This window comes from Camarhynchus parvulus, chromosome 10 (assembly GCF_901933205.1).
Source record: "Camarhynchus parvulus chromosome 10, STF_HiC, whole genome shotgun sequence".
Lineage (NCBI taxonomy): Eukaryota > Metazoa > Chordata > Aves > Passeriformes > Thraupidae > Camarhynchus > Camarhynchus parvulus.
In genome coordinates this window covers 5,052,351-5,080,263 of record NC_044580.1, presented here as the reverse complement: position 1 = coordinate 5,080,263, position 27,913 = coordinate 5,052,351, and the positions used below count along the sequence as shown (strand labels likewise).

The window sequence follows — 27,913 nt, the reverse complement described above, 5'->3', positions numbered from 1 at the left end:
GCTGTCTGTAATGTCTTCGTTAAAACACCACTTTACATCTTTATAAAGGTAGAATTAATAAGCCAGAGCTTCATACAGCCTTGCACTCTGTCTGCCTTTCTGCTGAGTCCCATCTTTCTCAATAGTTGCTAGGATTTTACATGAGAATAACCCCATCTCCATGACAGCACAATCCTGATCCAACAGCCTAACACCTATTTTAACCAGGGCTTAATTTTCAGAAGTGTAATTTACACATCCCACAATCTCAAATTTGAAAACCAAAGGTGTTTTCAAAGTCCAGAAATTCAGAAAAACACCACTGCTTGGAGTCTGTTTGGTTTTCCACATCCTTGGGAAAGCAGAAAGCAAAATTTGGTAGGTAAGCTGGGAGGCTTTTTATCCAAATATATATTTTTAGTGTTCTGTTTATGAAAGATTCCCTCCAGACACTGCCATGGCTCAACCCCCATTGGCAACCAGACCCCACAAAGCCCCTCGCTCACCTTTCCTTGGCCCTGGTGGGGAGCAGAATTGGAAAGCAAACCTCAAGGGTTACTCTGAGATAAGAACAGTTTTGTAGTTGAACTAAAGAAAAATATTATAATAATAATAATTAATAATAATGGAAAAGAAAAGAGAGGAATAAACCCCAGGAAAGACAAGTGAAGCACAACACAACTGCTCACCACCCATAGATCAATGCCCAGCCCATCCCTGAGCAGTGACCTGTGGCTCCCAGCCAACTCACCCCAGTTTACATACAGAGCATGACATTCCATGGGCTGGAATATCCCTTTGACCATTTTGGGTCAGCTGTCCCTGGCTATGATCCCTCCCAGCTTTTTGTGCACCTCCTCACCAGCAGAGCATGGAAAACTGAAAAGTCCAGACTTATGGTAACCACTACTTAGCAACAACTAAAACATCAGCATATTATCATCAACATGATTCTCATACTGAATCTAAAACACAGCACTGTACCAGCTACTAAGGAGAAAATTAACTCTATTCCAGCTGAAATTAGGATACACTGAAACTTCAGGTGTCCCTGTTACTGCTCCCTTTCAATAGATACATTACTGCGACATTTTTTGAGGATTCTGTCTCAAGAATTACACAGAAAGTTCAGAAATATATCTTTTAATTGAATATGAAGAGGAGCCCATGCCCTGCACCTTATCCCTTACCCAGCACACATCACAGGCTATGGCAGCACAAGATATAAAATAAATAGAAATTAAATAAGTAGTTTAAAAATGCAGTGCCATATTTGCAGAAACATTCACTCTCCAGCTTCCACAATCCATATATCCACATTCTCTTTCCTTTCCTCCAACTTTCCCAGTCCAGGATCAGCTCCACATCCCTCTCATACTCACTCGTCTCCACTGCTTTTTTCCTCCCACTCCCTCCCTCATTTTATGTTTCTTCCATCAAATCCTACGTTCTGCCTCTCCTCCAAAGTTTCTCATACATTTCCTTCCTTTCACAGAAGTAATTTCTTATCAACTGCATTTTAGTCTCCAACTAAGCAAGGATACAAAGTTACAAATATAAGTAGCATATTTTTATTTCTGTCTTAGAAACTGGAAGCCATCAAAATTAACCTGATACTAGTTTTCAACACCTTCTGCTCTAAAACCTCAGCCTAGAGGTGACAAGTGTAAAGCCAAACAAAATCAGTTTCCTTGTCCATCTATAGTTGTTTCCAATAGACTTGTTTTCTGATTTTTAATTCATTAAATCACAAAATAAATAGGAACTTCTAACAGCAAACACATTCAATGAAAACATACCCTAGTCTATGCACATTTTTTGGTACCAATTGAACAATACTGGCTTAGAAACTAATATCTTTTAAATGATGCAACTTCCCTGTGCAAAGATATTACATCAATATCAAAGTGCTTATTTCCTCAATTTTGGGTACAACTCTCTGAATAAAATACAGGTGTCTGCAGTCTGGGTTACATGTAAACAGCACCTATACAAATAGGTGTTAAAGAGTCTCCAATTTGCTGAAAATAAATAATATTGACAGCAATAACAAAGTCTAATAAAGACTATTTCTTTGCATGCTTTAGGTTTACAAATGTCCTTTTTTTGATGAGGCATCCTGTCATCATTCCATGAAAATGTTGTATTTGGGTGTATATAAATCACTACAGATTTTTTTTCTCTTTTTCATCCAAAAATTGCCATGGCCTACCTCAGTGCCACAGTCAGTTACACTCACACTAACAATGAGAGTTGTGCTAATCCTCAGGCAGAGACCATGGCCAGAGCACAGTTCTTGTTGCATTTCAGAACTATTTACTGCCAGGTTCACAAAATCAAGGTTATGATATGTAATGACTTTGTGATCTTCTTTTCAGTGGCAGCAGTAACAGAGTACTGCATACAGCTAACAAAACCTGTCAGATACTTGCCATCAAATATTTATGCTATTAACAATTATAAAAACTGAATTTAAAGAAAATCCTTATGACTCGCTAGCAATTCCCTGACTGAAATAATAATGCCCACAGTCTTAACCACTGTGCGGAATGTGAATTACTCTGCAGTAAAGATCATCAGTAGAAACCCTACACCCTGAGTGCAGTTGACATCAGTATCACTGAAGTATCACTGAAACACTCAACATATAAAAGCACTCCAGCTGGTGCTTGTGCTGTAGCATTTCCTTGGGAATCCTGATTCCCAACTTTCTAAAATGCTTAGTAGGCATTTAAGACCATCATCCAGTTGTTGGGGTAGTTGGACCAAGGACTTAGACAAGAAGTCCAAGTCTGCTGCCAGGGCTGCTTGCTTCAGCAAGGATGAAAGTTTCCTGTCTCCTGCCCCCGGAATTCTCATCCCATTATGATATGCTGCTTCTCCTCTGAGGAGGGGCTTTCCTTTGTGAAAGATCCTCATTGTCACTTTCACAGTTTCTCTGAAATAGAAAGACCACAAAGTCTCATGTCAATCAGATACCATGCTCTTAAACATGCTGTTCCAATATTATCAGTATCATCTACTGAGAAGAGCAGAGCTAATAGAGCCCATAACGTTTCACTTCAGAAGGTCACAGGCAGTGCCAGGGTCCCCCACTCTCCATCACAGAGCTGGGCACAAAGCAGTGAGCTTCCCTGCAATTGCTCAGATCTCAGTTACACCCCACGGTCATTGCCTGCCTGCGATCCAGACATCATCTGCAGGCTCCTTGCTGCTCCTTTACACAATAATGTGCTTAGCCTCTAGAAGGTCCAGCAAGTCACTGGCTCTCCCTGCACAAGATTCCTGTCACAGTAACAGAACATACAGCAGCATTAAAGACACAAATGATGCCATGGTCCCCTCTGGTTTTCCACTCCAAGCCACTGCTGTCTTGCTGGGCTGTGCATCCATGAAGGACAGCAAAAATGACTGCACAGTAAGACCAGCTCTTCTCTTCTTCCCGTGTGAGGAATGCACCTACCAAATTCTCATCTTGTGTCAGGACCTTCTTCACCAGCGAGCGCGAGAAGTGGTTGCACAGGGAAACAATGCGGTACGAAAGCTGTGCAGAGAGGGAGGAAAACCAATCTGATCACACATACCCAGTGCAGACATACCCAAACACATTTCATTCATTTACTGCCTATTACAATTTTACATTCAAGCTCTATCTTGCCCTCTGATCCCATCAGGCTTGGGAAGCCACATGTGAGAAGGATTAAAGGTTTGTTGTCATACCTTCCATCGCCGTCTAGCATATTGTCTTTTGAAGTTTTCCATGTTAACAACAGATGCTTTCCGAACCAAAGCCTGTTGCTTGTCCATGGGCTGGAAGATAAAAGAGCAATTTTATTCTTCAGCTCCCTTTGGTGCATAAAATATGCAAGATACCTCATGCAAACCAGAGCTAGCTGAAAGAATCTGGGGAAGCTACAGATTCATACAGGTTTTTTCATACAAAAAGAATTAAATCTAGCCCACTCTGGGCCTAGACAGGACCCTTTTGATCACAAATAAAATCCTAAAACTAGTGGGTGCTAAGGCTGTGCTTTCACTCTGTAAAGTTGCTAAGGTGCTTCTCATGCACACCTGCCCCATCTCCCTTTTCTCTAGATGACATCACTGTAATAAAATGGAACAAAGGTAGCTGTCATGTAGTATTAGTGATAAGGATACATGTTATCTGAAAAAAACTTCAGCTTTGCCCTTTAACCATAGCCAGAGTATGACAGCACAAGGCATTGACACCCAGGCAATAAGTGCAATATCTGACAATTGAAAAATAGGAATAAAGAAGAATATAGATCAGAATTCAGACATGTGCCTAGTCCTTGGGATGTCAACCTGGTGTTAAGAAACAGATGTTCCACAAATGCTGACACAGTCCTTCTGAAAATGAAGCACATTTCACCTCCAAAAGTACTCAAAATTTGCATAAACCTTAAAACCAAATCTGATAGATTGCAAGAAAGAAATGGTTCAAAACCAGATCAGACAAGAGTGAAAAGAGAAAGGCCAGGAATCAGTCCTTCAAAGAGTATGGAGTGACAACCATTCCAGCTGTTCTGATCTGTGTATGTAGGAGGTGGATAACCCAGAAATATTTGTACTGAACTGGACTGGAATGCAGCCAAGCCATGCACCTGAAACAGCAAGAGTACCAAAGGAGAATGGAAAACACATCAGTGAGGATTTAAACATCTTTTTCAGCAAAATAATTTAAAACGTTTGAGACAACAAATTCACTCTTCTCATCAAATGCTGTAGGTTTAGCATTTTTGCACGTATCTCAGCAGCACTTTAAGGAGCCAAGCTATCAGCTGGGCCCCCTTCTCATTTAGATGTACACACCATTTGCATTCAACAGAACTGCGACAATTAAACATTAAATATAATTTCCTCACGCTGCAAACAGCCAGCTTGGTGCAACAGGTGAGCAGAAATCAATTTGAAGTGGAAAAAACGTCACTGGCTAAATGTCAGCTGTACAATCATTATGAAAAATTTCCCAGTGCCCTTTCAGAACCATCGCTGACTCTAAATAACTCACTTTACTGCAGAGTGCTAATAACCACCTCTTCATTTTAAGTCCCCTGCAACCCAGTGACCATGTCATTCTCTCAAATCATCAGGATCTCTTCTCAAAAGCAGTGTGTGATTAGCCTCAAGGACAGAGTTACAACAACACTGCCCTCACCCAAACATGCTCAGGAACAAGGTGGCCTCATTTAATGCTCCTTTGCATCGTGCCAGTGCATTTGTTTGTAAAGAAAATCAATATGAACAAAGAATATGAGATCATGGCTGAGGAGAGGCAGACTCTCTTTCTTGAGAGTGCTTTCTGCAAATTCTAACTCCCACTAAGATTTAAGTTACATTTTAGAAATTAAGGCTCTCTCCCCCTGACAATAAAATCCTGTGTTCCAGTTCTCCTGGACAGCTTTTAGAATGGGTCTTCCAGCTCAAAGAAACCTGCAGAAGCATTCTGAAACAATAAAAAATGGACACATGCAAAATGCTCAATCCTATTTGTCACAGTAGAGCCCAATTCTCCCCAGCCATCAGCGCCAGCTTGCCAAGGTCACATCCTGGCTATCTACACTATAGAAGCTTTTGAAAATTTCACATATTGTGCCAAGAACAATGACACAGAGAGCACATCCAGTCTCCATTCTCCTTCCAGTACAATGATGGGAGCAACAATATCCCAAGTGAATAACTATTTTCACAATTCTGAATTTGCCTCAGCCTCTGCACATCTTTGTGAGGACAGCAGTAAATGGGTCCACTGTACTCTGCAAAAAATTAGATGAGAGTATGCTTTTATCTTTTTATCTCAAATTAGGAAACATTATTCTTAATCATGTTAGGAAGAACAACAATTCAGTTTATTTAGGTCATTAACTTCTCTGCAAAAGGAGGAGGGAGGAGGGGCAGTGAAAGATAAACTCTAATACATATATGTAAAGATTCACTCTAGCTGGACTAGAGCTGTTATCTCGCTGATTCTTGTAGTTGCACAACAGTCACCATGCAGCAAATGCCCACAGAAGCTCGGTGTCTTTTTCAGTCAGGGAACAACTGCATCCTGCATAAATAACTATTTATTGTGTTCAAAAATGAGATTGGTACATCTGTGCATATTAATACAGTATAATCAAATGACTTCTTTGAAATACAAGACAGCAGGGCATGATTCAAGGTTGGGTTTTCTTTTACTTTATAAAACCTAAGGAAAAAAATCTTTATAGCAAGAACACTAGTCTCAAATGCCACACCATAGATGCCATAGATTAAGTTAGTTGTGGCTTTGTAATTTTCTTCACTGTAGAAAACAAACCAGATGACCATATTATCACTTAGTCTAAAATTGACATTTGCACTGCAAAATTGCACAGTCATTTCATCATTACAAGTTCCCAATGGTGTCTTTTGAATAGAATTTCTTTGGTACAGGACAGGAAACTCAGCTGTCGATTAATCCTTTCATTTAAAATTCACCTTACCTTTGATGGTAAAAGAGTTCACCCTGCACAATTGGCCTAAACACTAATCCTAAAATTCTTCATTGACAGCCATTTCACAGCAAATTTCCACAGTATTAGCTAAATTACTACACCATTTGCTTTAATTTACAGATTTAACCTTTACAAATACTTGTATCATAAGGTGTATAGAACTGTCTGCAGCCGGGCTATCCAACTGTTTCCTTCAGCCAACCAAAGATGCTTTGAGGGGATTTTTTATTAGTTTCCAGGCACCCAGTTTCTAGTAAGTACAGAATGACTTATTCTTTATTCCACATTAATTACCTAGTAATCTTTAGGAACTGTAATACATGACACAGAGTAAAATATAGGCAATACCAAAGGTTTTGGTGTTAGATGTGTCCATACCACTGTGATAATCTTGTTCCTGCAAGTTCAGACACTGAACACAGGAAAAAAACAAAACAACTTCAACACTACAAACCACTGGGACATTATGGCCTTGGTCAGCAGCTTGTGCAATACATCAGAACTTCTACTTCAATTCTAGGTCATGTTTTTGTGTAGAATCTATGCACCAGAACCTTTTTAAACTGATGTACATTGAAACAAGCAACAAACCCTGCACTTAGCCTGATCTCAGTGTTACTGCTGGGATTCTGTCACATCGAGATTCAACCCTGCAAGAAATTCTTCACAGCAAGATCTATTCAACAGCTCCATTAGTGATTCATTAATATCTTTGTTGAAAACAGAGTGAAAGTTTCCATTCACACAGGCTTCATTTTCCAGTTGAAAACTGCTCATTAAATCCTGTATCCACTTGATTTCCTCAGAAAGTTCCTGCCTGAGGGATTCATACTGGCTCTGCAGCTCAGCATATTTCCCACACACGCCTGCGAGACTGGCGCCGACAGCCTCACTGTCCTCGTGCAAGTGCCTTTTCAGGGACTCCATTTTACGGTATTCATACTTCAGCTGCGACAGCGTGTGCCTCACGCTTTCACTCTCTTCTTTATACCAAGCTTCTTTCTCATTATAAATAGAAAGCAGAGCATCCATGTCCTCCTGCAAGGAATCGTGGGATGCAGCCAAGGTGCTGAAGCCCTGCTCCACACGGGAAATGTCCTCTACAATGCGGGCAAAGCGCTCAAAGTTGATGTAGGTGTTGTTGGGGGGCATGCTCGAGTGGCACTTTATGGTGTACTCCCTCAGGCGTTTTGTCTTCAGCTGCACGTTCTCCACCTTCTTGTTTTCCTGGACTTTGGTTTCATCTTTCAGCTGGTGAGTCGTCAGACAGAGGAACCAATATTACTGAACATTTACAAGACTGCAGCGATTCAAAAAGTCTACACAAAGGATGCAGGGACAAAGGGCTTCCACAATGCTGGGAGATTCTTTGCTCACAAAGATTTTCCTTCGTGCATTTGATTAAAAGAAACAAACACCAAACACATAAGCCCAGAACTGAATGTGACAAATGCTTTTCATTCCAATGTGATGAGTGCAAACAACATGGCTGCAATTTATTTTCATGCTAATTTTTAGCAATTAATAGTGTCAATGCTGTCAATATTTGTAAGAGGAAAACCAACAACCCTAATACCACTCCAACTTCTGTGCAATGCAAAGCAAAAACTGAATTTCAAAAATCCTCATTAGTCATGCTGAGACTAGCTAAATGTATTTTCAGTAAGAGACTTATCCACATAAGCAAGCAATGTTTATGATGGAAAAATACATACAGACACACAAATGTAAGCAAACCAGAACACGGGGTACACAGCAGTTCTCTCTCCAGAGAAATCATATTTTCTATATTGATTGCAGTCAGCTTTCAATTCAAGAAAGCACAAAAGCCAACACACAGTATATGCCCATGCAAACAGAGAGAAATGGAAAAATGCAAAGCCCAGTCCAATATGGGTACTGTAATGTGTAATAAACATCAGAGCTTTGTTACTCTCTTTTTGAATGTTATCATAATAAAGGAAGTAATTTGCAGAAATCCAAGGATTTGGTCAGACCCAAGCAATTTTCTCCCTGTACCTCTCTTTGAGTCACCCAGCATCAATCACAAAGTACTTAGAGGGCAGTTTTCCATTTAACACACCAGTAAGAGAATATGATCTCTGTTTTGCTCATGGAAAAAAACAAGATCTTTTTCTTTATTCAGTCTTACCGTTATCCATGGATGAGATAGAGCTTCCTGAATCGTAAGCCGCTTCCTAAAAAACAACACAAAAAACAACCCAAAAACTTGAATGATAAATACTTGGTACAGAAGTCCATTGACCCACACTCTTCCCAGGCTTCCTATGAAGCTTTTATCAGGATAATTCCAGGAAAAACCCTCAAATTTCAAGCTTATGTTTCTCCCTGAGGCACACTGCTTGTGTGCAGTTTAGTTACTGTTCTAAACTTCAGTAGGTAACTGTCCTTACTCCGCACAACTTTAATTCTTATTTCATCAAAATCTACCTGTACTTTTGTGCACCCTTCCATAAAAAGTTATACAACATTCCTTTGTTTTGTTCATCCGACGTGTTAGAAAATACATTCTTGCTATACACCTTTGATACATCTGTGTCTGAATCAACAGTAATTATACCAGAGATCACCAACAGTAATTATACCAAAGCTGTCCTCTGGAACACAGTATTTCAGCACTGCAGGAGCTGTTGTTTCCTAAAAGCAACATTTCTGAGAGGAATACAGCAAACCTAATCAAAGTGGATCAAACCTAACTTCCTTCTGCATTGTAGCAGTTTGGGGAACAGCATGTTAAGAGCACTGAGACTCAAAGACAGAAACAGCACTGCACAGGCACCATGTCTGCACACGGGACAAATACCAACAGCACTGACTTCTCCTTGGAGCTGCTAGACCTGTGCAAAACTCTCATCAAACACCTACTCTACCCCACACTGAGGCCTGATGATTTGCAGAAATCTTCATTGAACAGCTCCTTCTCTCTCGTAGCTATTTTCTCCCCTAATGAAGCCATTAGAAAGAATCACAATGGTGTGACTTTCCTCCAGGACAAAAAAGGTTACAGGGAAGGAGATGCTACCTCGGTGTGCACTTTATTAAAAGCAAGTAAAACAAAATTAAACTAAACTAAAAAAACCCAAAAAAAAAAAAAAAAAAAACAACCCAAAAACAGTGGTTCCTGTTACCTGGGAACAAAGATCTGCATAGCTGTCACACAAACCCTTAGGTGACTGCCACAGATACAGAGACTTAGAACAACTCCATATCAGCACATGTACTGATTTTTCTGGCATTGCACCACTGGGGGCATATTCTGGGATGGTATCACCTCCTTAGTAGAGTAGTTAATAAGAAACTGAAATAGTGGAGTGGTGGTTACCCTGAACTCAAGACTGTGCACATCATTTTCAGCCCTTCAGCTACACCCTATTGTGCCAGCTTGACTGAGGTGAGAATTCAGTCCTGAACATGGCATTTAGCTGAGGAGATTTGGTTCCTCTCCTCAGGATTTGTGGATGCAGTGATTAACTAGGGTCACAGCAGCATCCACCTGTCTTGCTCTTGACTGGCAATACACACTGCAAGAAGATCTTTTTCACTCGTCAAGCCACATTTCACCAGGTTTATTTTAGAGATAAATGGATCTTTCTGAATATTTGCTTACCGTGTATCTTTCACCAGTAATTTCTGAATAAAGTCTTTTGCCAGGTCACTAGTATTGCTGAAAAATTCTTCATCAAAATCGTAATTCACAGCTGTGATGTTGGCAAGTGTTTCTTGTTTAGTTTCTCCAAGGAAAGGTGATGCACCACTAAGCCTAGATGAGCCAGAAAGAGGAATCAGTTGGTAAAATAAACAGCAGAAGTCCGATAATGAAATTACAGTGACCGTGGAATATATTCTTAGGACATTTGTGGCTCTTGTGTTGAAGCAGCTCTGCCATGTAGGAAAAAACATGGCCAGCTTTGGCTCACTACAGCTGTGGCTCACTTAGCTGAGCCAGACTTGCACTGGAAGTCTCTAGTGGAGCACTAATGCATGCACACAGAGAGAAATGCACTCAGGAGATGCTCCTCTCCTGAGTGCCTCATTTAAGTCATTGCTAATCAAACTAGAAGAAGTTTCGCTCAGGAGAGTCTCTATCCCTGTGAGCCCACAAAGACTACCAGGCTGCAGCTTCTATAACCTTCAAGCTGATAGTGTAGTGTTTCTGTAGTTCTTCTTCAGGAAGGAAAAGCTCTGCCCCTACTTTTCTCTCTGCAAAGCTGCTGATGAGTTCTCTGCACAGTGGGTTCAACCAAGAGACCTTTCTCAGCTGGAAGCAAAATACAACATATGATCAGAAGCCAGGCACATGGCCTTGCCTAGGAGCCAGCTCCACTGGAGAGGCAGGGCCGTGCTGCTCAGTAAAAGGAATCCACAAGCAAAAGGGCTTTGGCTGCAATAAAATCCAAATGTTTCAGGACAACACAAAATTTCTTTCTCTTGACATCCTGCTCCAACTGCAAGGATGTAATGGAGACAGCATCATAAAAATATGCCATTTAGCAATCTTGACTTGAGAAAAATGTTTCCTGCTGCTTTGCCCATCTCTCAGCTGTGATTGTCAACCTTCATCTTTGATGACTCTGCACCTCTGCTCCATAAAACTTGTGTCAGAACAGAGTTCTCCCAGACTCCTCTGCCCTCGCTTTCCTCCAGGCTCCTTCTTCCCCAACACAAAAAGATGCTGACTTGCAAAACTCTGGTTTACGGGAAATGTTATTTATACCAAGGAGATTGATCTCACCCCTTTTCTTATAATCTTCTGGACTATTATTGTGCTTATCTATTATGTCCAGCTTTGATAACAGTTTCAGGATGCAGTAGGCTCAAAACAGGACTGCAGCAAACTCCAGGGAACTAAACTGAGGTTTTGAATACTAAACCATTTGCTTACATGATCCCACTCTCAACAAACTCTGTCTGTATTGCCACCACCAGGTTGGCTGGGAATACTGGGGGATAAGCAGAAAGTTAGATGGGACCACCCAAGCCTTTCAGCCCAATCCCCAGCTACCATATGTGATCTTATCCACAGAATAAACACTCAAGTGCATAAACTGCTTCCTCCCCCCTCTACAATCACACAACACCACCAAAGCATCTGAAACAAGCAGGGGAGCATGAGTGAGGTCCTCCAGTTGTCTTTGATGCAGTAAATTTCATCTCATAAACCACAGTCAGTCTCAATTCTTAAGGGGTTTAACATACTTTCTCTTAAGCCTTGGTTCCATTTCTGCTGGCTACAAGTAGGCATCTCTCCACAGACCATGAGCTTTGCTCCAAAACTGCAACTTGGAAACCTGCCCTAAGGCCTTGGCTTCTCTTCCCCTTCCCCAAATTATGCCATGAAGCAGCTGTAATTCCACCTTCTGGCCCTTTGTTGGAAGCCAAAATCAACAGTCCGCTATTCTCTGATTTTTTCTTTTTTTCTCTTTGGGGCTCAGTTTTGAAATCTGTGAAATGGGAGGATTCTCAAATCCTAATATCCAATGCAACTGGCTTTTGTCATATCCTGACTCAGTGCCTGTAAATATGTACCAGCAGACCTCAGTAATAAAGGCTTTGCCCTTATAACCCACTGAATCATCGCAGAATTACTGAATGGAGGACTTGGATGCATTTTGCACTCTACACCTGATGATGGCATCTATTTGATTGCTGCCACGTTTGCTAAAGTAGGTGGTATCATAGACACACCCCCATTATTCAGAACACTTCTGAGCAAAAGGCTTTAAAACTAGGAGGCAATATGAGTTGAAGGCATGCAAATCTCTCGTCCATAGCCTATCATGCAAGCTGATCCCTCCCACTGTAAAAATTGTGCTCTTTTTTCCTGATCATTTGTGTGGAGACATTTTTCTACCTCAATGACCACAACAATCATTAGTAGCCAAGCAGGTAAAACAGCTCTTCTGTGCTGGATGCAGTACAGGAACCACTCCCTTACTCTGTTCCAGCACAGACCCCTCAGTATAACAGGAAGATCTGAGGAGAAGCTGGCTCTGTGCATCACTAATCACATGCTAAGTATTCCCACCTACTGCTTGACCTCAACTCGTAAGTTTTCCTCTCATCAAATAGGAATACCCATTTTACCAATTCACAAAGTTTATGTCCTGGCAAGTACAGGTGTGTCAGTGCAGATCAGAGTGCTGATAAAAAGCAAGGGTCTGGACAGTATTTTAAATCCCTGTACCTGAGTTGAAGGCATTGCAGAAAAGAAGGGAATTTGTTGCACTGAATCTGATTCCTCAGACCCTACCTCTCTTCTACAGCTTTTGGGGTGTAACCCTTATGCATAGGCCAAGATTAATTTTCCACACTGAAAAGACAATCCTTCCCCTTCAAGCCACTGTATTTGTCCTGATGCCTGAAATGTGTAGTGTAAATCCATCTAATACAGGAGTCCACCTCCTTCAAGTCTGGCAGCAAGTTATTTCTCTGAGTATCACAAGGAACAGCCAAAGCCATGGGTGTGACATTCCCAGCAAGCAGTGTCAGCTCCCTGCTCCCCAGGAGTCACAGGATTTCGATGGAAGTAGGTAGGATCAAGGATCACTGTCTACTCCTGCAATTCTCATGTCAAAGGAGAGGAAAAGCAAGGAGTGCTGCTCCTCTGTCGCATGCATTCATTGTCACACAAGTAGTTTCCCAGGTTGTCAAGCTCCATCTTAAAACTCTCAACTACTTGTCCTCAGATACCCACAGAAACTCATTTATTTGAGACCTTGAGCACATCATAATTCCCTCTTTATTTATTCACCACCAGTTGACACGCTTTTCTTCCAAAGAGAATCTGTATCTAAAAAGTATTCTGTGATCTATTTTGCCTTTATGCCTACTGACTATGATGATCTCTCCAACCAACCTTTGCTTTACTAGCTTTAACAAACCCTTTTTTTTCTCCTGTAAGTTGAATTATCAGCTTCCAGGGTCAACTTCTCTGCTCCTCTTTCAGATTAAATTCACCTTTTTGAAATGGGTGACCTTACTTATGCATAATAATCTAGACTGCTACCTTTACAAGCAAATAAAAACTTCACTGTTTCCACCTGAAATAATCCAACTTGTAAATGGGACTGTTACACTTTCTGTTTCTATGCTCTCACGCTGGCAACTCACAGTCACTCCAGGAGCTATTAATCTTCTTGGCTTTTCCATCCTCTACCATTTGGAACTGATGAAATCCCACAAAATACAGAAATGCCTAGTGATGCCCCTCTTCTTTTACTCCTTATTTTAAACTGAAAAGGCTGTGGGATAACCCCTGTCTTTTAGACAAACCCCTGCTCACCACACATGTGCAGGTCCCTAAATGGCTGAAGGGAAGAACTGTTCTGTACTAGTGCCACGGAGCTTTAGGAACATTTCTGCAGGAGTGAATTGTTGTACTCACAGTATGTAGGTGATGACTCCTATGCTCCTAAAAAACAAAGGACATTAATTGCAGGGGTTCTACACGACCAGTATTCTTCCTAATGTGCAGAATACACAACAGTCAATAGTAGCTGCAATAGAGGCAGGAGAGCCATTGTGACTTTAGATAACTGCAAACATCTCTTACAGAACAGGGTTTTGAGGAAAAAAATAATTTTTCATATAACATCAAGTAATGTGGATATTGGAAGTCTGTGTATTTCTACTCAGTGGGTGCTTACTACAGTGCACACATGAAACACAGAGGAGCAAAAACAGGATATTTGATTTGGGGTGACCTCTTTTGCCTGCCTTCCCATCACATTAGTACACAGGTCTCCTCTGCGTGAAGGGCTCTTACAAATAAAGCTGTCACAAGCTCTGCAGGAACATGTTTCCTTCTCAGAGTGCTCCTCTGCATGGACAGTGGCAAACAATTAACTCTGGAACTGCCATCACTCCAGTTTTTCAATGTAATTTTGCAGAAATTAAATGCTTGTCTTTTAATTTAAAATAATGTATAAAAACAGAATGACAGAACAAAGACTCATTAATTGTATTTAAGTTTTCGTTTGTTTGGGTTTTTTTTAAATTTGTTGTGGTGCAATGGATTCTATTAAGAGCAAAATAGGAAAAAGTAATTGTACAGTAACCAGAAAAAGAAAGCACAAACACATTATAGAACTTACCACATGTCTGCAGCTAGCCCAAGTGGTTCATAGTTTACGATTTCTGGAGCTGTAAGAAACATTTAATCAAACAGCAGCAACTTAGGTAACAAATTTTTACCAGGCTGGAGTAGCAGACTAAGAATTACCAAGAGGGAGAAGGGGAGGAGGGAAAAGTTAGTTAGGGAATACATTGTTTATAATTTTACAGCCCAAATACAACTGTTCAGAAGAGATCACGTAGCGTAACTTGGAGCATAATGCAACTCAAGAATAAGGGTAAAACAGATATTATATAGTAATTATACTGCAAATTACAACAAATAACAAATTATTTCACCTCCCAAGAATGCTGCTGCCCCTAAGCATGAGCTTTAGATTTGTTTTTTAACTGGTGCCATTATAGCAACTTCATAAATGCCAGTCAGAAAGAGCCCTTGAGCAAGAGATTGAAATAACTTGCCAGACTACACTGCTATCCATGTCAAACTCTTTATCTTTATAAGAAACTTATCTTTATAAGAAACATTTCCTCATTGGAAAACATCCCCATATAAGACTGCGTGAAGAGAAAAGAGCAAGGGTGAAATAAGTTGGAAAGAATTATCTGTAACAGCTGTGTTTAACTGGAATATTAATTACAATTCTCTACCCAGCCCCCAAACAAACCCCAAAATAGAAACTAGTAGAAAGGAGCAGGAATAACTTAAAAGCCAGGCGAGTCAGATCAGAATTATGACCAGTGAGGATCAAAAAGAGAACCACATGGAAAAATGTAAGGGGACATGAGGGTACTCAGCAGGTGTACATTGTGAGGTGGTTTTATTTACAAAGCAATGACAGATACCCATGTAATTGTGTACTCATGTACCACAACGCAGAGATCTACTTATCCCAGGCAACAAGTAAAAAGATTATAATTTGTATATGCAGAGCTTCACAATCTCAATCCTGAATTTACATCTCTAAATATTTATTTGGCAGCAGCCTAATCTCACAGGAGTAGTACTTCTGGTTTACAGAAAGCACCTTTGCTTACTCCAGAAAAATAATGTAAAACTCTGGATTTAAGTGGCCTTGACAGAAATAAGATCAAAACTACTTCTATCCCTCAATTTTTAACTTTGACAAGATGTCTCAACTTCCTCTGAAATTTGCAAAGTAAGACAAAGGAACGTGTCACTCACCTACGAATTCTGGAGTTCCAAATATATTTTTAAATTCAACTCCATCTTCTATTTTGTGAGCCAAGCCAAAGTCGATGAGTTTGATGTGTGGAATAGGGATATTCTTGTCTAGAAGCATAATGTTTTCAGGCTAAAAAAGACAAAAGATAGATCTATGTTATTAAAATATTAATATCTTGGAAAGTAACAGAGCTTTCAAGTGCTTTTTTTCCTTTGCATATACACCATCATCAAATAAGAAAAACATCCCTGTGCTTAACCATTTACAGTTGTTTTGACTGAGGTATCAGGCAGCTGAAGCAGTGCAGGTGTTTGCAGACAAAATGCTACTGCCCAGCCCTGAGTGACAGCTGCACAGCACAATATTTTGCTGACAGCAATTTTACTGATCTGTTCTTGGAATTTACACTTCACAATATTTGCCCAGTTGACTCTATACTGTATTGTAAGCCAATGGAAGATGTTTTGGTAAATGCTGAACCTATTCAGGGAAGGACAAACCAACTTCTGTATGAGATTAAATTCACAGCTGCAACAAAGCCAAGAAAAGATTCAGCATTTACCAGCTGAACAGTCCAGAAAATGCAAACAGTTTGGATCAGAGGTCCTAGATCATACCAAGCTATTAAAAGAACATGTGGCATTCTCACAGCATTGTAAGACAAAGCTGAAGCTTGAACTGTGAAATCAAAACTAACATGTTTAACCACAGACTTTACTTTTTACCAGATGAAACATATTTCATAAAGTCCTTTCTTCAACTAAATTTCTCAGCCTTACCTACTCCCTACCATGGCCTGAATTCACAGGTTTCAGAGTAACCATGGGTTCAATTTATCTCCCATGATGAGCTTTAATGCATTAATCTGTCATAACTTAATCATAACTTCAAGGGCAGCAGCGAGAGAGTCTGATTCCCTGCTGGCAGCTGCCTGGCTTTTCCACAGCAGAATCTAACGTGGAAGTTGCTCCTGCTAACACATTCTCTCAGTCAGAGCTGCACTGGGAAACAGAGCATATGAATAATTTATTCTCACAGTCATTGGACCAACCATGTTTTAGCCTCAGGGTAACAAGCCTGGTTTTCTTTCATGGATCTAGGGCATATATGTTGACCACAGACACATAAGGTAAGCTTCTTTAGAACAGACAGAACAGACTGATATAGAAAAAGTCACTGTCACTACCTCATGGAGGACTGTTTTATTCCTTAGGTGGTATAAACCATTATAGCTCCACTGCAGGCAAGGGAGCCCTGTCAAATGATGAGATAATGATGAAATATCCTCTGTCTGATCAGATCACTGCTTAAAAATACATCTCTAATTTAACACTTGCTGAACTCCACACTCTGTCCTTTAAAACCCAGGAGAGTAATTTAGTGAATATATAATAGGTCATTTGATAGTCACTGTCAGTTTAATGATTCTTTATTTATGCTTTCTGATTTCTACCTTGCAATTCTTGCAACATCTTCAATAACCACCTGACCTTACCCATATTAAATATCAAAAGTAGCAGCTCCAGATCAGCCAAAGACTAAAGCAACATCTTTACCTTTAGATCAAAGTGAGCAATTTTCTTAGAGTGAAGGTAATTCACACCATCCAAAATCTGCTTGATGAACCTGGTTGCTTCCTCTTCACTCAAAGACTCTTTCTGTGCCAGGAAGTCAAAAAGTTCTCCTCCAGAAACCCTGTAAAACACACCAAAAACATCCTGTTATCTCCTGCACTGCAATCCATAACAAAAATGCAAGCAAAGAAAAGTAAAGCAGCAAAGAACCTCAATACAGTTAGAAAAAGCCTACTCATGCAGCCAACCATGAGTTTTGTGTTCTGGTCCCAGGTGTGCCTAAACCTTCTTTTGGCTTCAGCTCTCTTCCCTGTAAATTAAGGACTGGCTTTTCCATTGATGCTGCAAGGATCACAAAGGGTGGAGTTACACTGTTTGCTGAATCCCCAGACATGCACCTATCTCAAAAGGTCAACTTAACCACTACAACTGCTATCTTTCAACATTTTCATTTTGTATGAACAAGTTGTAAGAGTCAACAACTGCTGAAGAATTACTTTTCTTAGCAGTTCCCATCAGAACCTGAGGTAGTAAAATGTGTCAACAGAATCTTTTCTCTACAGAGCAGCCCTTACCCTGTTCTACTACAGATTCTTGCCTGACATAACTAACAGGAAAGGATTTCTTTGGTGCTGAATTTTTTAAGAAGAAAGCAGATTGCAGTAGGCTGGAAGGTACCAAAACCAGTTTTCCCAAATCAAGGAAGTGCTCTTAGTTACTATGAATTTTCACATCAAAACTGAAATCCATTGCACCCTTATTAGTGTATAAGTTTTATTTTCATTTCTGTGCCTTCTACGGAGAGTTCCAGTGGTATATTTCTGTTTATCTAAAACAAGATCACCTAAATATTGAATTAGGCATTGTTTGCAGCTATTATTCATATTTATGTTTACATTTATTGTTGCCAGTTCACACTGTCATTAGTATTATTGTTTTATTCTCATTCAGATTCAGTTTTGGGGACACCCACAGAACAGTTGTTACTCCTGGGTGCTGGTGCACAACCACCTGCGCTCAGAGTGCAAGCAAAGGGCCTGAGAGACTCTACAGTCATTTTGGAAAACAAGCTCTTGGCCTGTCAAAGCACTGGCAGGTCAAAATGCTTTGAGTTCCTCAGGTGCTACGAGTCACAGACAAGTCAGATCACAACTGGTGCTCCAGAAGTCTTTGGGAAATCGCTCCTCTGACCCCAGGCTCCCACACAACACTGGTGGTGACAACATGGTGATTCCCTACTCTGCCTCTTTCAGAGGAAGCTACTGTCAACAGCTGCACAACCTGCAAGGACAAGTCCACTGCAAGCAAGAACAGCATGTCCAAAGCCACAAAGACATTTGGTTTGTGTCTTAGCTTCCTCTGCTGTTCCTGCTGGTGACAAGGTGCCTTGTTGTTCCAGAGACTTACACTGGGCATAGTGACTTGCCCACTGATTACTTGGTTTTTTTCACACTTCTCACATAGTCAGAAACTTTTCTAATCCATGTGAGGCAGGACTCTTCACCTTGGCAGAAGTTACCTCCTTTCACCTGGGCAGAAGTCACTTGATGCTTCAATTGTTACAACTAAATGCCTGGCAAACAAAAATAAGCTTATATGACCCGGAAATATGTTGCAACTACTGTCTTTAGCTGCCACCTTCTCCTTTCTATTAATCTCAGTTGTTCAACCTGTGAGACTGTTACTTCATCTCTTGATTTTCTTTTCTAGGTGACACCTACCAAGGGTCTCAGCACTACCATCAGCCTTCCCGGACAGGTTTTGTTGTAGAGAACACTGGGGAGGAGAGAACCTGTAGAGAAGACACTGGTTTATCAATCCAACCTGCTTCCAGGCTGCTTCTGCTTGGGCAAAGCAGGCTCCAGGCAGGGCCCAGGACACAGAGAACAACAGCCCCACAGAAAGCTGGGGGCAAGTCCCTGGACAATGTGCAGAAGGAAAGAGAAGCCATGTACCTGCCAAACTGCACTGCACAGCAATGGACCTGGCACTCCTCTTGAACAGGAGAACCAGCACCTGCAGAACTGACCTCTCTGAAAAGAGGACATGGTTTTGCCAGCACTGTGAGTATGGGAGAGGGTCAACATTTCAGACAAATCCTCTTTCAAACACCAGGGCACCTTCTTCAATTACCCAGCAATACTGGGGCCATTCTTTTGAAGCTGAAGTTCACTGTAGATTACCACACTTGCTTGGCCAGGTGCTGCTACACTTACTCTGATAAACAGCAGGGAATATGAGACTCTGAGAGCAGGGTGTCAGAGGGGAAGAGATTATCTCTTTACAGAGAGAATTTAATTATCTTTATTAGCAATTATCATCATCCTCAATTTGTATACAGCAGCTGAATGCAGAGGCCTTTATCAGGTCAAATTTCTGTTGCATGCAGATTTTTACAAACTGCAATATGTTACAGCCTGACAAAAGAACACACAAAATATGTCAGGCCACATGAGGACAGGGAAAAGCAGAAGGTAATGAAACAGGAGGTTGCTTTAGCTCAAGGTAGTCACCAGTGAGAAAGAGCAAGTTCCTTCCCTGTCTTCCAGAGCTTGGCCGCAGAGACCAACATTTGGCCATAGACATCTACTTCAAAGTTAACAGGTGCTCATCATCACTCATATGCCATCTTCCAGCAGTCACACTAATCTCCAGGAATGCTCCCTGACCTAAATGCTGGCTCCCCTAGAGAGCTCCCTCAGGGATAAAAGCCTCGTTGCCTGGATTCCATACACAAGGTCCTGGTGTCCTAGGGAATATATGGTCTACCTAACTTCAAGCATGGAGACTGTATTTCCTGCCCCATACACACTGAAAAATTGCATCATTTTGCATGTAGGGGTGAGGAGGTCCACTTGTCAGCAGGACCTAAACGGCAGTGGTTTTGCCCCCTCATATCCTCAAGCACAAGAGTAAACAGCTTTTCGTCATTCCCATCCTGCTGCTATTCACCTCAACAGTCAATGCCAAGGGATTAAAAAACCTTCTTCTTCTTCCCTTGCCCTCCTCCCCTTTTCTCCTCTAGCTGATCTAAATGAGGAAAATATGGAAGTAGTGAGAATGGCTGCGAATTTTGGAAAAGGCTTGATGGTCTCACATGTATTGAAAGAGATGAAAGCAGGAAGAAAAATAAAATGAGCATTCAGTGGCCACTTGCACTTCCTCCAAGGTTTATGTCAGGGCAGCTCTAGGCAGACACGAGGTAATCCCTCCCTTAGTAAACTGTTTTCAAGTTGACAAGATTCCCTGGCCCGGTATCAAATGACCTCAGCTGATGTTCAGGTGCACCTGTATCCCCAGGGCACATGGATGAGCTGGGGAAGTTGTTTACCACCAACCTCACTCAGTGCTCCTGCTGAGATTTGTGAAGCCTGAGAATGCAACAGCTCCATTTATCAGCACCCCTGTGCTCCAGCAGCCTCTGCAGTGCTCTCTGGTTTCTATTCACCTCAGCCATGTCTGCAGGGAAGGGCTCTTACTCACAGCTCCAGGATGAGGACCACGTCTGTCTTGTTCTCATAGATGTCGTGCAGCTTGACGATGTTGGCGTGCAGGATCTGCTGCAGAATGCTGACCTCGCGCTCGATCTCCTCCCGGCTCACCCCGCGCCGGCTGGCCCGGCTCTGGCGCTTCTTGATGAACTTGGCAGCAAATTCCAGCCCTGTGCTTTTCTCTCGACACTTCTTCACTATAGCAAACTGGCCACTGCGAGGACAAGGATACAACAGAAATGCTCTTACGGCTTTTACATGACAGCTTCCCACATAAGCCAGTCCCATACAAAGCCTGATCCTGTAAGCCCCAAGCAGCACTGCTGAGCACTACTGAGCTCGTTCTTGGTACAAGAGTGAGGACTGCCAGGACTCTGCAGTCAAAGGCAGTAGAGCATAACAAGGTAACCTCCTACTGTGTCTGAAATTTAGCAAAACTAAACAATGACTGACAAAAGGAGTTTAAACCTCTAAAAACAGTTCATGTTTAAATCAATAAGATCTGCCTCAAAAGGTTCAAGTTACCACTACTTCACTTGGTAATGCTTAAGACATTCAAGTCTGCAACACACCACTGGGTGTTCTGAAAGAACACACACACACACACACACTAAAATATTTGTCTTTAAGAATAGTCCCTAGAGAAGAACTCAAATGAATGATAACTCTTTGGAAATGCAAAACTGGCCTCTAGCAACCAATTTTCAAATTTAAAAAAATTGTTTATTCATATTTAGGCATTCACTTGATAATTTGGCTGTAAATATAACTAGAGTAAGTGCAGGTTTCTCACTGCACCTCAAGGACAAAGAATTTCCCACTGTTCCAAATAGTACAGTGGCTGCATTAAGGTTAAAAGGCATGTTCTTGCAATTTGCTAGTAAAACTTTCCTCACTGTGGCTCCTAATGTACTCCAAGTGCAAAATTCCTGCCTTATCTCCTAGGAATTGGCAGATCTCCAGTCCCAGAATACACATTTAGTATTAGATACTTCCTTATTTAGGACATTATATCCAAGCTTGGAAGGAAAAGACTCATCTTTTAGGTAACCATAACCTTTAGCTACTGTGATTTTATCAGATAAGATCTCTTTATAAGAATCACAAACAAACTCATTAAGTTCATCCTCCCATGACTACACTGTATAAGCACTGAGCTGTTGTTTTCAATATTATTATAGCATTGACTGGTTTGGTAAATTAGGAATCTAAGTACAGTTGGTATTTAAATTATGCTGCATACACAGCAATTACATTCACCACCTCATTAGATGCTGTACTTAGTGCTTCATCAACACAGACATCTGAATGGAGTCTGTCTTAAAAATACAAAGGTGTAGAAATTAAAAATTAAGGCTGTCACTTGGTGCTCAATTGCTCTCAAAGGCTCCCACCCTATGGCAGAGGCAGCCTCTCATTTCAGAGTTCAAACAAATGCCAGGCAGCCTGACATACTTCTTTTAGTCTTTCATTTTCATAATATATCCTAAACCCTTCCCAGGAGGGAGGCAGGAACAGATGGGACAAGAGTACTTATCCCTTTGGGAATAATCATTCACAAATGGAATTGAGACTGTGGCCATTCGTCACATGCTTTAATTCATTCATATTTCTCCTGCTTTTATCATTACCTGCAAACCCTAGAGAAAATTCCCACTACAAAATTCCCAAACTTGCCTTAAACATTCTACTAGAAGAGTTTGTTTTGTAGTGCTGAGAGCTACTCGAGTAAAACATCATGATTTTCATGTTTTTCTTGTTTGCTTGATCATATTTTGCAAGACATGCATCTTGCTTGGTTCAGACTTTCTGAAGAAACATGGTATTAATGTTCCTGTGCTTGTTTCCTTGAATCCTCTCTAGGGACAAACTTTGTCAAAGTTCAGGAGAAAATATTTTTTTATGAGTGCTGATTATGGGAACAAAGACAGTCAGTTTTGCATTTAGAAATTCCAGCGATACTGTGGATTTTGTACATTTCTGTTGATGCAAAAGCTTACAGAAGTCATAATGACACAGCATAGGAATTTCTGTCTTCTCCTTTGACATAAATAATTGTCCCAGACTATAACTATTACAGTACTAATTCTCTTGTAATCTACTATTGCTCCCCTGCATGTGTGGTCACCAACAGACACCGTTGCTGCTCCTGTCCCAGCACTCGTGTCATTTCCCATCTCCCTCAAAAACAGGCTTTTGCAGACAACTCTTCAGTGGGAGAGTTTGGGACTGAGGAGAAGAGGTTACAAGCGACAGGGAAGGACACAAATGCTCAATTTCTTATCCTGTGACATTTAAGACAGTTACAATGCAATTACTAATGAAGAGCTCCTGCAGGCCCACTCAGCTACAAAACAAGAGGATGCCTCACAGGCATTTTACAATCACAGTCAGACACTTAGGATTCCTTATCAGCTACAGAGATTGTAAGGTCAGGAGCAAGACTACAGTGGTTTTGTGCCTTCTTATGCATCTGCATTCAGACCATAAGAATCAAACTCTGTCAGCTTCCAAAACTTTTGACCTAGGCTAGGAAAAAAAGCAGAAGAAAGGAAAGTATGTCCTCCTGACATGTAAGTTGACAGCACTGAGAAATTAAGCCATTTAGATAATTTCACATGTGGCATTTGCACCTGATTTTAAACTTGAAACTGAATTTGACAGCTCAGATATCCAAATTTCAGCCAAAAGACCTTGCCAGAATTCAGGGGTTTTAGTACAGCACTGAAACAAAGATGACTTGGATCACAACAGATGTATTTCCAACACATGCAGGATAAGCTCTGACACTTCTGGATGGAGCCTACCTGGACCTCAGTAAAGCCTTTGGCACTGTCCCCCACAGCACTCTCCTGGAGAAACTGGATGGGCCTGGCTTGGACTCTGGTCTTTGAAATCTTTTCCAAACTTAACGACACTACTATTTCTAATTTCTAAAATGTTTTTTTTTTTCCAATAAGTTACATTTGTTCCCTTCCAGAAATATTTTGGACAGCTGTGCAACAGCCTTGTCACAGGCTAAGCATCCTTAATTGTGGAAACAGCTGAAGAGTATGAACAATAGCAGCTGCATCCTGTCAGTTATAATATAATTAGTTACAACATCAAATCTATCCATCAGTAACGATGGAATTTATCCCAGCAATGAAGACAACCTATCATCTGCATTGCTACTATCATGTAGGAGGTTTGTCACTGAATAAGAACACAGAGACAATATTACTGGGTGGTTTTGGAGTCTATTTTCAGAAGCAAGCTTTAGAAGAGCACAAGTTCAGCTCATTTAATCATCATGCACTTCAGGAGAGGATGTGGGAAGAGTGAAGCTGGACAACCCAGAATAACAGGACAACTTCTTGCTCTTTGTCAAAGTTTCCTTCTAATACTGGTTCTGGAGGGTAATGCTCTGGGGCAGAATGTCACCTGAGAGCAAGAGCAGTGCAGATGCCAGTCTGAAATGCCCCAGTGCCCAGCAGTGCTGCTGCCCCACAGCTTCAGAATAAAGAGAGCCGTTAAGCAACTGCTTGCACAAGTATAGGTTTATTACAGTCTTCCTCTGATGTTCCTGAAACACTGCATGGCCCAGGAGCTCTTCTCAAAACACTGAAAATTTATAAGAAAAGAACTGAGATGACAGTTCAGGTTACCTGACTCCAGTCAGGTTTTCTGAGACCTGAGTGGGGAGAAGTCAGGAAGCTGATTCTGCCTATCATTTGAGAACAGCAAACCACTTCTTCCCCAAATACCAAACATATGTTCCCTTTCTTCATGTTCAGTCCATTTCTTTATGTCTTGTTCATATTCAACTTCATTTCATTCATTAAAGAATTCTAAAAAATATGATGATGATGCTTTAGTTGTTAAAATTTGAAACTCCCATAAAAGACATTATATATGAGAACACATTGACAGATACACTTTAGACTGAAATATGTTTTCAACAAGTTCATTGAAAAGTAAATGAACCTGGGCAAAGGACAGTGCTCTGGCAGTCTGCCAGTTAAGAGGTGACACAACTCCCTATATGAGCCAGGGCAATTTAGTTAGGAACAGATTTGCAAAGGGATTTTAGGCAGCCTCCCACTGACTTTAACAGTAATTAGGTTTCTACACACCTGATGGAAAGTAACACCTTTGTCCTTCTATACCTAATTTCCCAAAGTCTGTAAAATACAGGTAATACTACTGGAAAATGAAATAACATTGTATGGGTAAGCATACAAATTAATTTCATGTCACTAGATATCCCTAGAAGTTCAATTATAATAATTCATATTTTATTCACTAGGTGCTCCTGCACAAAAATATATGACCTGAAAGAAGGCTAAAATAAAATTGAACAGCACCTAGACCAGTTTTTAACTGCTTAAATTCACAGGCAGTACTGTGACTGCATGATAGTTTAAAAATACTAAAAATATATTATGAAATCATCCTGTGTACATGCATGACTTAAAAGACACAAACATAACCACAATAATAGTACTTAGCCAACCTGAACACAGGGCTTCTCTACATTCAAGGCTGGTGTGTTTACTTCAGCAGAGGATAATTCATTCTCATTTACATCCAGCGTTATAATGTCAACAGTTTTGTTCATCATGCCTTTTTGCCACTATTAAATTGGACTGGTTTTAACTGGTCATCTCAAGCTTAGAAAGTCTGCACCTTATTATATTTCCATCTTTTTTATTCCTATTTACTTTCCTTGGAAAAATATATGAGTAATTTTATCCATTTATGGTTGGGTTTTTTGCTAACTTTCAAAGCAAAGCCCAGGAGAATTCTTGCTGAATTTAAGGAAAACATATTTTTCACCATTTTTTTTTTTTTAAGTGATCAGAGCAATTGCTCAACCATAGTTTTATTAAACTAAATACTCTCCTCCCTCTTTGCTTACACTTCAGAGATGACTTCTGCTACTTGCAACTGCACTGAGTGCTCTTCCCAGCAGAGAGTACAGGAGTCTGCTTGGAACAACAGTGAGAATCTATTTTTATGCTTTCTGTTCATTTATGAAACACAGATCAACCAAAGGCCATGCAAGGTTCACAAAAAACATGCATCAAAGCATATATATATATGGAGGGGTTTTGCAGGAATTCTGTAATCACAGCTATAAAGATGTAAAAGCCTTCTGTAAATGACAAAAATTTGTGGTACTTTTTTTTTTGTTTTGTTTTTTTTTGGTTTTTTTGTTTTGTTTTGTTTTAGACTAAACCAGGATTTTGGTACAGCAGAAATTTAATCTACACAGTAAATAAATAGGAAGTCAAATAGCACAGCATTTATAAAGAAATTAGAGTAGGATATTTGAAACAGTAAATCAGAAATTCTATGGCAAAGTCACCAAAGGGAAAGTATCTCACTGCTTCCATGAGGCTTTATGGAATAAAACTAAAAAAAAGCCCAAAACCTTCTGTTAAATACTCTGATGACATCTCTTGTAACTTCATAAAGAGTTTTAAAAATAAAACTGTCACAAATGTCACTACTGTTTAAGCTTCAGATAAAACGGAGTTTTGGTTTACTTGTTTGTTTTTCCTTCCCCCCCCCAACAAAAGGTAAAGGAAGTGATTACCTCTCCAAAAGCAACTACCCAGAACCTAAACTACCAGATGCCAGATTATAACAGAATGATCCAAAACCTTTTTAAATAGGCCATTTCATAGGAATTTTGCTGGACTACTAAAAAGTAGTAGAAAGGAAAAAAAAATCAGCTGCAACTTTTAAACACACTGTGAGTTTTTGCTCACAACTCACCTTTTACTGATTGTGTAATGCTCTAGAGCAAAGTGACTTTGGGGGATAAATTTCAATATTCCTGAAGGGAAGTGCTGAGCACCTTTGGACTTATTCTGTCTTTGATAAAGTCACTGTCTGGCACGTTTCATCTCCATCTCTTTGAACTCACACAAGGGTAACCCACACACCCTGACCCAAAGGTGATCTCTGTGTCCAGTGCCAGAAAAGAGTCAGAAGAGTAGAATATTGACTCTTAACAGAAGGATCTGGTTTACTAGAATAAGTAGAAAGCAGCTTATTTGAAATTCAAAGTTTGATAAATCTAATGTTTCTGAACAGTGCTATGAATTATTACAAGCTTTCAGTACAGTAACACAATTAATACCTTAGCCATGAGTCACAAGAAATTGTGCTACCTCCTGAATCGTCAACAGCATCTCCTGAAACTGTTCAATGCTTTCGGAAACTGCCCAATCCTGCAGTGGCCATCAATGTGGCCCTTATCAGCTCCTCCTGAGACTGGAGATGCAGAGTCAGCTGTGAGAGAGCGTGAGCCCAGCAGCTCTGACAAGTTCCCGACAGTCTGGCAAGCTTTCTGTGTAATCTGAAGCTCAAGAATAAAATGCATATGATGAAAAATCCTCCCTGCTTATCAGACTTGGCTTTTGGATTGAGTATCAGTGCTCGGGGTGGCAATGAGCAGAGTGCAGAGAGCCAGGGAAGGTCACAGCTGACTCATGCTCAGCAGGAATAGCTGATCTGATAAGCTGCTCCTCTCACCATGTGGAGCAACAGCAGGACAGACGTAATGTGAGTAAGAAAGGTTAGCACATTGCACCTGGGTGTGTAAAGGTCCAAATACACCTAGATATGGACTGAGAATAATAGGCCCAGGAGCACATGAATTGTAAGAGGGGAGAAGTATTATGGTCAAATAATTCAATGATTTTTCTCCTTCCCCATGTATCAAACAGATGGAAACTATGCTGGCATTTCATTCAAGACTTTAGGAAATTATCTGTAAGGCCAAAACTGCAAAGAGTTGCTGAAATTCCCATTTCACTGCTCAGCTGTTACAACAACTCTGGTTCAAACTGGTGTAGAGTGTTAACAAGGACTAACAGATGTCACCTTGACCATCAAACAGGAACCTGTGAGCTCTATTCTGCATCGATGTTAACAATTTGTCCAGTGCTTTAATTTGTCCAGTGCATTTAGAGTTTGAGCTGCACTACGTTTATTCCATGTGCATTTTTACTCAAAAGTAATATTTTTCATTTTAAAAGTATGGAATTAATACTATACACGGTATATTTTCTCAGCTGTTGAAATTTCCATTTGCT

General features: G+C 40.5%; 1 protein-coding gene across 5 annotated transcripts in view; it reads right to left on the bottom strand.

Moving 5' to 3' along the window:
* Positions 1-2,529: 2,529 nt before the first annotated feature.
* The window catches only part of DAPK2 (death associated protein kinase 2), a 43,652-nt gene continuing 18,268 nt past the window's right edge, over positions 2,530-27,913 (bottom strand). For 3 of the 5 annotated variants that reach the window (XM_030955134.1, XM_030955133.1, XM_030955132.1), the window contains 8 exons: positions 20,818-21,039; positions 17,317-17,455; positions 15,760-15,889; positions 14,594-14,642; positions 13,885-13,911; positions 10,108-10,260; positions 8,632-8,677; positions 6,048-7,730 (listed from right to left, as the gene is read on the bottom strand). In XM_030955134.1, the coding sequence (XP_030810994.1) occupies positions 7,095-7,730; positions 8,632-8,677; positions 10,108-10,260; positions 13,885-13,911; positions 14,594-14,642; positions 15,760-15,889; positions 17,317-17,455; positions 20,818-21,039 (1,402 nt within the window). In that variant the 3' untranslated portion in view covers positions 6,048-7,094. Of the gene's footprint in view, positions 2,918-3,442; positions 3,524-3,699; positions 3,790-6,047; positions 7,731-8,631; positions 8,678-10,107; positions 10,261-13,884; positions 13,912-14,593; positions 14,643-15,759; positions 15,890-17,316; positions 17,456-20,813; positions 21,040-27,913 lie in introns of those variants that run through there. The other 2 variants (XM_030955136.1, XM_030955135.1) reach the window with 2 other exon arrangements.